The sequence below is a fragment of the Camelus dromedarius genome, chromosome 14 (assembly GCF_036321535.1).
Source record: "Camelus dromedarius isolate mCamDro1 chromosome 14, mCamDro1.pat, whole genome shotgun sequence".
Taxonomy (NCBI): domain Eukaryota; kingdom Metazoa; phylum Chordata; class Mammalia; order Artiodactyla; family Camelidae; genus Camelus; species Camelus dromedarius.
Genome location: NC_087449.1, coordinates 60,868,273 through 60,879,585, shown reverse-complemented (window position 1 = coordinate 60,879,585; position 11,313 = coordinate 60,868,273). Strand labels below are relative to the sequence as shown.

The window sequence follows — 11,313 nt, the reverse complement described above, 5'->3', positions numbered from 1 at the left end:
TCATCACCTCCCTCAGCCACTCAAATAATAGTTATAATAGTTATTATTGTGAAATATACAAGCTAAGGAATAAATGAAATGTATCTCTACAGTTTACATCATCATCATCATCAGAGCACTCAGGTACCTACCACCCAAGTTAAGAAGTTACCCAGCCATTTCCCCACAACGTTTTAATATGAAAACTTTCAAACGTTCAGCTAAGTAAAAAGAATTTTACAGAGGACAGCCCCCTTCTCTAATTCTACCATTAATATTTTGCTACACTCTTTATTACATATCCATCTGTCTACCCATCCTTTTAGTCATTCATTAATCCATCTTATTTTTTGAAGCATTTCAAAACAAACTGCACATATCTATAGTCCTCCCCTTAAATATTTTAGAATACATACCATTAACTAGAATCCAGCAGTTTGTCTCTTTCATGTAAAATTAATGTGCAGTGTGTATTGGTTGTCATTAATGCATAACAAAGTCCCCCAAAGCTTAGCAGCCTAAAGCAAAAACAAGCATGTATGATCGTATACAGTTTCTGTGGAGTCAGGAATTCGGGGGCAACTTAGCAGGATGGCTGTGGCTCAGGGTCTCTCAAAAGATCGCAGTCGTCTGAAGGCTTGACCGGGGCTGGAGGATCTGCCTTCAAGATGGCACACTCACATAGCCACTGGCAGGAGGCTTTGGTTCCTCAGTGCATGGACCTCTCCAGAGAGCTGCTCCAGTGTTCTTGTGACTCGGCAGCTGGCAACTCCTGAGCACGTGATCTAGGAGAGCAAGATGGAAACTTCACAGTCTCTTATGACCAAGCCTCAAGTCCTGGTTTAACAGTCCTTCCTTAAGCTTGTCTCTCTCCGTCACATTTTGCTCTAAGCAGCAAGGAGTAACCAGGTGGCACCTTCCAGGACTCTGCTTGGGACTCTCTTCAGCTCGATCACTCGGTTCATTAGGAACATTTTCTACTTTCCTCGTGACCACAGGCAACGTGTTATGAAAGCTTCTGCCACCACATAAGAAGGGTCCCATAGCCCCAGTAACGCTTTCCTGGGAACCTTCCCTCATCGCCTCCTTGAACACCAGGCTCCCAGCAATAGACCCTTTGGGCTTCCATAAGACTCTTGGCAAAAGTGCTCCAGCTCCTGGCCACTGTTCCATCCCAAACTGCTCCACATTTTAGGGTTTTGTTAAGGCAGCGCCCCACTCCTGGTGCCAAAATCTACATTCACTATTGATTGCTGCGTAACAAATTACTCCAGGATGTTAAGGGTCTAAAACAACAATAAACATTTATCCCAGGGTTCCCCTGGGTAAGGAATTTGGGAATGGCTGTGCTGGGTGGTTCTGGCTCAAGGTTTCTCATGAGGTTGCAGTTGTGATTTTTGGCGGGGGCCGTGGTCATCTGAAGGCTCGCCTGTGGCCAGAGGACCCACCGCTGGGATGGTTAGTTCACATGGCTTTTGGTAGGAGGCGTCAGTTCTTCTCCAAGTGGACCTCTCCATAAGCTGCTTGAGCATTCTCTTGAGATGGCTGCTGGCTCCTCCATTCACGTGGTCCGAGAGAGGCAAGTGGTTCTAGAGAGCAAGGCTGCAGTGTCTTTTATGGTCAAACATCAGGAGTCAAACTGTCATTTCTGCACTATCCTTGGTTACGCAGATAAGCTTAGTTATGGACTGAACTGTGTTCCCCCCTAAATTCACATGTCGAAGCCCTTACCCCAGGACCTCAGAATGTGACTATATTTGGGGACAGTGTATCCAAACAGATGATTGAGTTAAAATGAGACCATTTGGGTGGGCCCTAATCCAGTATGGCTTGTGTCCCTGTAAGAAGAGAGAGAAAGATACCAGGGACACACGTGCACAGAGGAAGGACCACATGAGGACACAGCCTGAAGGCGGCCGTCTGCAAGTCAAGGAAGGAGGCCTCAGGAGACACCAGTCCTGCCAGCACCTCGATCTTGGACTTGAGCCTCCAGAACTGTGAGAAAGTAAATTTCTTTTGTTAAGACCTCCTGTGGTGTGTTGTTATGGCAGCCCGAGCTGACTAATACGAAGTTCACCCAGTATTAGAGAAGACAGTGCAGGTGTCTGAATACCAGGAAACAAGAATCAGTGGGGCTGCCTTGGAATCTGGCCACCACACAGTGAGAGGCACAGATCTCCAGTGTGCCCTTGCTGAGTTTTGACAATACACGCCTGTGTGACCCAAATCCCTGTCAAGGTGGAGAACGTTCCCATCACCGCGGAAAGTTCTGTCATGTCCCCTCCCGGTCAGCTCCCAGCCCCACCCCCCACAGGCAACCACTCTTCTGAATTCTTTTTCCCGTCATGGATTTAGACACTCCTGCTCTAGAATCTCATGTAAAAGGAACCATGTAGTATGTATTCTTTTGTGGACGGCTCTTTTCCTTCAGCATAATGTTTATGAGATTCACCCGTTCTGTTGTGTGGATCATGAGTTTGTTCTATTTTATGACCATATATACAGTTTTTCTTTTAAGTCCATTCTTTGGACACATGGCATATGGGCTGTTTTCTTTTTTCTTTTCTTTTCTTTTCTTTTCTTTTCTTTTTTTTTTTTTACTTTGCCATTTTGATTTTTCCACCATAATCAGTGGATTTCGCCACCTGTTCCTCCAGGGCTGTGTTGAACCTGGGGCTTCTCTAAGGGCCTTCCGTTCCCCCGGGGAAGTCAAGGAGGAGTCCTGTGGCTTAGAGGCCCTCAGATCTACTTGGCCTTATCACCTCAGCCTCCCAGTTGGTCTCATCTGTTTCCAGACTTTGGCCCTCGTTCCCCTGACTCTCTGTGCCATCCTCAGAGAAGGGCCTTCATCCTCCTGTGTGGTGGGGGGTCGGGGGATCCTTCCTGTCAGGCTCTGGGCCTCTCTACTCCATGCTTCAGAGAAAACTCTATGCCCCAGTCCTCCAGGCTGGCTCTTGATAGAAGGCACCTCTTTTTTGAGGGTTCCAAGAGAGCTCTTTCCTCTCTTAACAGAGCTGGCCTCTTCAAATATAGTTGGTTTACTTTTAGACTGTCACCTTGTGAAAAATTCTATCTGAAAACCCAAAGCCAAGGACTTACTTCTCGCAGGTCATGGGTTCTCAGTCTCAGCATGATGACATTTGGGTCCTGGACAATTCTTTGCTGTGGGGTCTATCTGTCTTGTACATTGTGGAGTGTTTAGCAGCATCCCTGGCCCCCACCCACTGGATGCCAGTAGCAACACCACCACCATCACCACCCCCAACTGTGATGCTCCAGAACATCTCCGGATATTGCCAAAACTCAAAATGTCATTTTGCCTGGTAGCAAGATCACCCTGTTCTTGTTAATACTCACCCTTCCTTTTCCACAGGCAATAAAACCTCAGTTCCCAGGCCAAATCTTAATGGCAAGAGTTCATGGGAGGTAGGGAAGAAAGAATTACTGAGAACAGAAAATATGTGGGGTGAGTTTTTTTTTAATACATCCTGATTTACATGTATTTTTCCCAATAATCACATCATATGAACCTAACATTGGTAACCTGCTTCTTAAAATTCAACAATATATCATGATCATCTACCCACTTCAATAAATTTACTACATAGTGGATAAGAGCATAGGCTCTGATTCCAAGAAACCTGGGTTCAACCCTTGACTCTACCACTTACCAGCTGTGTGACCTTGAGCAAGTGACTTGACATCTCTGTGCCTCATCTCTCTCATTTATCAAATGGAGATGGGAATAATAGTGCCTGTCTCACTGGGTTGTTAGGAAGATGAGATCGGATCCTCCTGTAAGTGCTGAGCACAGTTTTTAGTGCATAACACTCCATAAATATTAAATTTTAAAAATTAAATTTTTATGCACCCATAATTTATTATTTAACTTTTATTCACAATTTGCAATGTGTAGAAATATCTTAAAGACAGTTAAGGTGCACACATGCTGCCCCTGCTGTGGACTGGTGGTTGTCTCATGAGCACTAGGACAGCCAGTGGGTTGTTAAAATATTGAAGTAACTTACCTGCCCTTTGGCAAATAGCGCCTGCTCGAAACTTCTTAACGTGCCTCTGTCCGCACATCTGCCGCCCCACTGCCCTGGATTCTTTGTGGTGAATGACAGTAGCTGGTAAGGACGTTTGGGGCGAGGGAGGAGTAACTGCTCCAGCACCTCCCTGCCTGGGTGTCAGGAAAGTGAGTCTCAGAGCAAGTTCTACCCCCTCGCAGTAGACACACCTCAGGCGGCAGAGGGACCCCAAGCTGCCATTCAGCCTGTTCCGTAGGTTTGATGGAGTCCAAACTCTGGCCATTACCTTGCAGAGAAGGGTCCCTCAAGGCAGCCACAGCAGGGTCGCAGAAGCATCTGGAGTTACCCCTGCAGATGGCATCAGACGCCAGAGCCCTAAGCCAAGACTGGACACAGGCCCAGTTGGGGTCAGACCTTGGGGCCTCTTGAGGGAGGCCAAAGTAGGGACCTCCAGGGCTTCATCCAACCCGCAGGCGATACCTTCCTCCGTCTGACCACTGGGAGCCCGTTTCTAGCATTCAGCATACCAGGAAACAGGCCACCCTTTTACCAATAAGAACCCATTTCTGGCCTTCAGTTTGCTGATTAGGTAAACTTCAGGTGTCACAGCCACCTCTGGACCATGGCCTGTCTGATGCTGCCTGGCCACACCGGGCCTGGGGACCTCAGATCAGGGCCACTGACTGCCCCAAGCCTGAAATTTAAACCACCTGCACCCACATAGCATCAAACAGACAATGCTGAATATTTTAAAAATAAGCCACAGGCCTGTGACAATCAGTAATGCACCACAGGGGCCTTCAGAATCCAGCTGGACATTGTCAAAGCCTGCACCAGAAGAGGAGGTTTAAAAAGTCTCTCTATTCTGTTTCTCCCCCGCAACCTGGTTAGAGATGAGAAGGAGGTGTTAGGTGAGGAAGAAGGAGAACGGGAAATGTTCTTGTCCTCTGCTTCCTGATGCAGCAGCACCAGCCCATGTGCCCCTTGACCACCTGCAACGTGGCCCATGCGACCAAGGAACTGAACATTTCATTTTAATTAATTTAAATTTATAAGCTGACACTCGGTTCAGTTATTGAAAGGTTTTAAGTCTGCCTGGAACATCTTGGGTGTGCAAATCTACTTTTTCAGCTGTAAGTTTCTGTGAAATCTAAATACAGATCGAGTCCTCTCGTGGAAAATTTCGTTTCCAAACTGAGATGCACTCAGTGCAAAATAACCCCTAGATTTCAAAGACTTAGTACCCAGAAGAAACAGAATGTAAACTATCTCACTGTGTTTTGTCTTGATTACATGTCGAAATGAAAATTTTTTTGATATATTGGGTTAAATAAAATGTATCATTAAAAAATTCATCTCTTCTTTTTACCTTTTTAATGAGATGACTTAAAAAATTTTAATGGCATTCTGTGGCTGGATTTATTTATTTTTAATCAGGCACTGCTGCTCTAGTGAGTTAGGACTCAGGAGCCAAGAGGGACAGATGAGGGATGAGAATGTCAAATAAAAGGTTTCTAATCATGAATGTGGTTGGGGAGGTGGAGGGAGAGGATGGGCAGCTGCTGAAACAAACAGATCCATGACATTCCCCACGAAGCCCTTCCGTTGCCCCCTTATTCTGTTCAGCACCTTCCCCTCCTGCCACCCTTAGTGGCAGCTGCCTTCCAGAAGACATGGGGAGGAGGAGGGACAGGGAAGAACAGAGCATTTGACGAAGAGAGAGTCTCCATCTTGGTGCTTTGGTCCCCAGGTCCCTGGCCTGCTCCCCACCTGGCAGAATGCCTCTCCCAGGGGAGGGGGAGCATTCCTGCTGTCCCCTCCGTGAGACCAGAGCATCCATTGCACCCAGCAGGGCCTCTCCCCTGAGTCCCACCTGTCTGGTGGAGCTGCAGGCCTCTCCAGTTGGTGGCAGGAAATCCGAGTGGGTGGGTAGGCAGGGAGCTTTCTGGTCTCAACTATCCTAGGGTGACACACTCGTCCTGGTTTGCCTGGGACTTCCCCCATCCTAGGAGTCCCCTCAGTCCCGGGCAGACCTCCACATCTGATCACCTCAACTCCACCAAGTGAATCCTGGAATACAGTCCTGGAGCCGCAGGAGAGCACGACCCTGCACGCACACCCCACACAGAACGCTTCCTGTCCCCGGGCTTGTCTGTGTGAACCCGACTGCTCAGTCCTTCATTCACATGTCCCTTGGTGGAAGATTTACTGCCGGGTGCTCGTGTGTCCTGTTCTGGACCCAGACCCTCTGGCTCAGACCCTGACTTTGCCTCTGACCCGATATGTGGTCTCTGCCTGTCTGACCTCGGTTCCCAGCGTCTTAACAGGTCTAGAAATAGCACCCCCTCCAAGGCTGTGGTGAGCACGGAGGCCGAGCGAGCCCTTCTTGAACACCAGTTGTGAGTGGGGGCCAGGCGCTGCGCTTCTGGTCTCAGACAACACCCCAGCCCCTTTCACCGTCAGCAGGCTCATACTAGAATCCAGACGGGTGGGGTTTGCCCTGGGGCTTGACTCCATCCAGGTGTGAGCTTGGGCAGTTTTTCTCTCTCTGTTTACACATCTATAAAATGGGATTAATAAATTCATTCTGAGGGGCACAAACTGAGACATGGTCCCCAAACTCATAGAATTTACTGACCAGTCAGGGAGACCAATGGGAGCAAAATCATCGCAGAAAAGCATCTATAAACTGGTAACCGTGACAACACCAGGCAGGAGAGGTACCCGTGCCCTCTCCTGTGAGTGTGTGATGGTAGGACTGGCTTAGTCGGGGGATCGGGAAGGTGTCTCCGAGGGAGTGGCACTCAAGGTGAGCCCTGAAAGGCAAGTGACATTCACTTCGTGTGGAGGGGAGGGAACAGTCTTCGGCTGGAAGGGACGGGAGTGCAGAGGCTGTGTGGTGGGAGGGGCAGGGTGAGTGCGAGGGGAGGTCTGTGTGGCTGAAGGGTGTGCTCCAAAGGAAGGTGGCTGGAGACCAGGTAAAAAGAGCAGGAGGTGATGGCGGGTGTTAAGCAGGGAGGTGTCTGCGTTTGGATGAGTTTGCCACCACAGGGAAAGAGACCTGGACGCCACTGAGCACGGTTTTGCTTGTCTCCTCTTGGGAAGAGTTGTGTTCCGATGGGTTTGTTATGTTGCCTGTAAGGAATAGATTAAGAAGCTCAACCCATTGAAAAAGCAGAACCAGGACTTCCCTGGGACCTCAGCCTGTTCGGGTGCACAGACGGCGAGGGAGGGTGGGAGTCCACGCCCTCTGTTCCTCGTGTCCCAGGAAACACGATGGCCAGGGAGCCCATCCAACGCGCAGGGCTGTGCGTTCCCTGGGCACTGCGGGCCATCAGCTGGGTCTGCTAAAGGTTCTGGGGTCCACAAACGTGCTTGGGACCTGGAGGGAAATTGTTGGCTCTAAAATGCGTGAATAAAAAAATGCAGAATCAAAATGAATAAATAATTGAATGAATGTTCGCAAACGTGACTGGGCGTCCTTCATTCATTGTTAATGCTAACGCTCGTTAAAGTTTCATCACCTTTGAAAACAATTGGTTCAGTTTCTCCCTTCACAAGAAGATAAGATTGCACAACTGCCCAGAAATCACAGTCGGTTGGAAATTTAAAATACTTGGAGCCAAGTGATCTCACAAGCAGAATGAAAGAAATCTCTATGAATGTTTCTACATACACACAAAAAAATTAGTGTCGGTGTGAGTGAATTGTGGCATGTTTGATATGATGTAGTGTGGAGCCTCCAAACATAATGCCAGAACCCCTGAAAGTCATATAAACAGCCCTTGTAGTACTGGGGTTAATACAAAAAAATCAGGAAAAGTTAAATGTCTACCAGGTGGATCCTAGTTAAATACATTTGGCACACTTGTACAGTGCCCTACAATGCTACCATTCAAAAGGAACGCAGCATTGCTACAAATACTGACATGGGAAGATGTTTTAGAAGTCAGGTGATAAAGCAAGTTGAAGAAAAATCTCTGTCCTGTAAATCCATTTTTGTTTTTTTTTTTTAAAGATCCAACTGCAGTAAAAAATAGCTAACACAGTGCTAAATGCTCTACATCAAGGGCCGGCAAACTTTTCCTGTAAAGATTCAGAAAGTAAATATTTTAGGCTTTGCGGGCCGTATGACCTGTGTTGCAGCTACTCAGCTCTGCCTTTGTAGCTGGGGAGCAGTCATAGATAATATGTAAATAAATGGCTGTGAATGTGTTGCAATAAAACTTTATTTACAAAAATAGGTGGAGGGCCAATTTTGGCCGTAGGGCCATGGTTTGCCAACCTGTACTCTACATCATTATTCTGTTTAATTCTCAAATAGCCCTTTATAACAGAGACTCTTAGTGTCCCTAAATTATACATGTGGAAACTAAGGTTTGGCAAGAGTAAATGACCTGCCCCAGGTCATCAGCTCTTGCTGCAAAGAAAAAAAGTCTAGAAAGGGGTACATCAGAGTGCGTCAGTGCAGTTCATTAACACTAGGGAAGAGGAATGAGGCGGCTTTTTCTCTTTTCAATACTCCCGTAATGCTTTCTCTGCATAAGTCTCGAGAATGTGAAGATTAATCTGAAAATATGCTTTAGGACCTTGGGGAAACTCACAATCTCCTCTATGTTCTCTGTCAACCTGTGTCAGTGTGGACCAATGACGTGGAACTGTCGGAACAACCAGTGGCCCAGGACATTCCCGGGGCAGGACCTTCCAGAGAGATTTTTGTGGACCAGGACCTGGCCCAGCAGGACAAGGTGAGGGGTCTCGGGGAAGGACAGAGCTACAGCAGCAAGAAGGACCACGGAGCAATTGCCACTACCTCTTGTTCTCTGTGTCCTAGAAATGCCCTTTTTTACTATTTACCAGAAACCACCTCTTACTTCCAACCACAGTGTACTGAGCACCTCCTGTGTGCTGAGCTGTGTTCTGTGCACTTGACATTCAATTAGCCCATTAACCTTCACCGTCTTCAGAACAGGTTTTATCACCCTTGCTTTGCAGATGAGGAAGCTGAAGCTCAGAGAGGGTAAGTAACTTGTTCACGGTTGCCCAGTGTGAGGAGCAGAGCTAGGATTCAAACCTAGGTCTGGCTAACATCTAAGCTGGTACTTAGTTCTTTTATATATATATATATATATTTTTTTTTTAATGGAAGTACAGTTGATTTGCAATGTTTCAGAGGTGCAGTAAAGTGATTCAGTTTCCATATGTCTGTCTATCTGTACATATCTGTTCTTTTTCATATTATTTCCATTATAGGTTATTACAAGATAATGAATGTAGTTCCCTGTGCTATATAGCAGGTCCTTGTTGTTTATCTATTTTATACATATATATCAGTATATATCTATTAATCCCAAAGTCCTAATTTATCCCTTCCCTCCTTTCCCTTTTGGTAACCATAAGTTTGTTTTCTATGTCTGTGAGTCTATTTCTGTTTTAGAAATAAGTTTGTATGTATCACTTTTTTAGATTCCACATATAAGTGATATGATATGATATTTATCTTCACTTAGTATGCTAATCTTGAGGACCATCCATGTTACTGCAAATGGCATTATTTCATTCTTTTTATGGCCAAGTAATATTCCATTGCTACATACAAACACACACACACACACACACACACACACACACACACACACACATCTTCTTTATCCAGTCATCTGTTAATGGACATTTAGGTTTCTTCCATGTCTCGGCTGTTGTAAATAGTGCTGCTGTGAACACTGGGGTGCATGTGTCTTTTCAAATTAGAGTTTTCTCCCCCAGGAGTGGGATTGCTGCATCATATGGTAAGTCTATTTTTTGTTTTTTAAGGAACCTCCATTGTCCTCCATAGTGGCTGCACCAATTTACATTCCCACCAACAGTGTAGGAGGGTCCCCTTTTCTCCACACCTCCTCCAGCGTTTATTATTTGTAGACTTTTTGATAATGGCCGTTCTGACTGGTGCGAGATGATACTTCATTGTGATTTTGATTTGCAGTTCTCTGAGAATTAGTAATGTTGAGCATCTTTTCATGTGCCTATTGGCCATCGGTATGTGTTCTTTGGAGAAATGTCTGTTTAGTTCTTCTGCCCATTTTTTGGTTGGGTTGTTTAAGCTGGTACTTCTGTCTCCCACACAGTAAGTGCTTGGTCAAAGTTGAGCGATGGAGCAGTGGTGGGAAAACACGTTTCTGGTAGGAAGAAGTGAGCACTGAAGTCAGGGAGGACTGAGCAAAGAGAGAGAGACTTGCTAAAGGACCAGGGACGCTTAGAGTGAAGCAAGCATGGGAGCCGAACGGGTGGATTCAAGCCATCCTGCGAGGGGTCCAGGTTGCTTTCTCCCCACTTAGACACAACCTGCAAGTTATCCTAAAAGAAGCAATCCTACAATACCTTGCTTTCCTTAAGGACCAGGGTCTGACCTGCAGCAATTCTCAGAGTCTCTGAGGAACCGAACCACCTGGGTCCTTGTCAGACACAGGAATCCGAACCTTCAGGAGGCAGGTGGTTCCGACGCAGGCATCCTGGAACCAGACGGTGAGAAATGTTGCAGGAAGGTGAGAGCCAGGCTCAGGTGCTGGATTTATTGCTGTGCAACAAGCCACGCCAAAACTGAGTGGCTTAAAACAGCCATTTATTATTCCCCAGAATCTACAGATGGACCTGGAATATTCCTTTGCTGGTGCCCCCTGGCCTCATTCATGGGTCTGCAGTCAGCCGATGGCTTGGCCAGGCCAGTGGTCTCCGATGGCCTCCTTGCCATGTCTGGGCCTCAACCAGGATGCCTGAACTGGTGGGCCCCTCTCTGCATGTGGTTTTTCATCGCAGCACAGTGGTCTCAGGGCTCCCAGAGGACCAGAACAGAAGCTGTTGAACAACCCAGAAGAACTTGCCTGGAGAGTGTACAACATCATTTCCACCATGTTTTTTTGGTCAAAGCAAGTCTCCGGGCCAGCCCAGATTTAGGAGGTGGGGAAATAGACTCCAGCGCTTGATGGCGAAGCTGCAAAGTATTTGTAGCCACTTTTCAGCCCACCTCAATTTTAAACTGAAAATACAATGTAACCACATTTTTAATTTGTTCTATTTATGAACCATTTATGCCCTGACTTGCCAGGATTCCTTCAAGTGACAATAAACAAATTCGCTTCAGGAAAGGGGAGCACTTACTGGCTCATCTTACTGGAAAATTTGAAGGGCCACTAGCTTCAGGCGTGGCTAGATCCAGGAGCTTAAATGATGTCATCAGAACATCCCTCACTACTAATCTCTCCCCTCTACATAAAGCTGGCTTACTTAAGCAAACAAGCTTATAAAT

The 11,313-nt window shown here is 46.7% G+C and overlaps 1 protein-coding gene across 5 annotated transcripts in view; it reads left to right on the top strand.

The window, feature by feature from the left end:
- Positions 1-11,313, top strand: part of FHAD1 (forkhead associated phosphopeptide binding domain 1) — a 123,551-nt gene that overhangs the window by 39,151 nt on the left and 73,087 nt on the right. For all 5 annotated transcript variants that reach the window (XM_064494042.1, XM_031464112.2, XM_064494041.1 and 2 more), the window contains exon 5: positions 8,649-8,758. In XM_064494042.1, the coding sequence (XP_064350112.1) occupies positions 8,649-8,758 (110 nt within the window). The remainder of the gene's footprint in view (positions 1-8,648; positions 8,759-11,313) is intronic.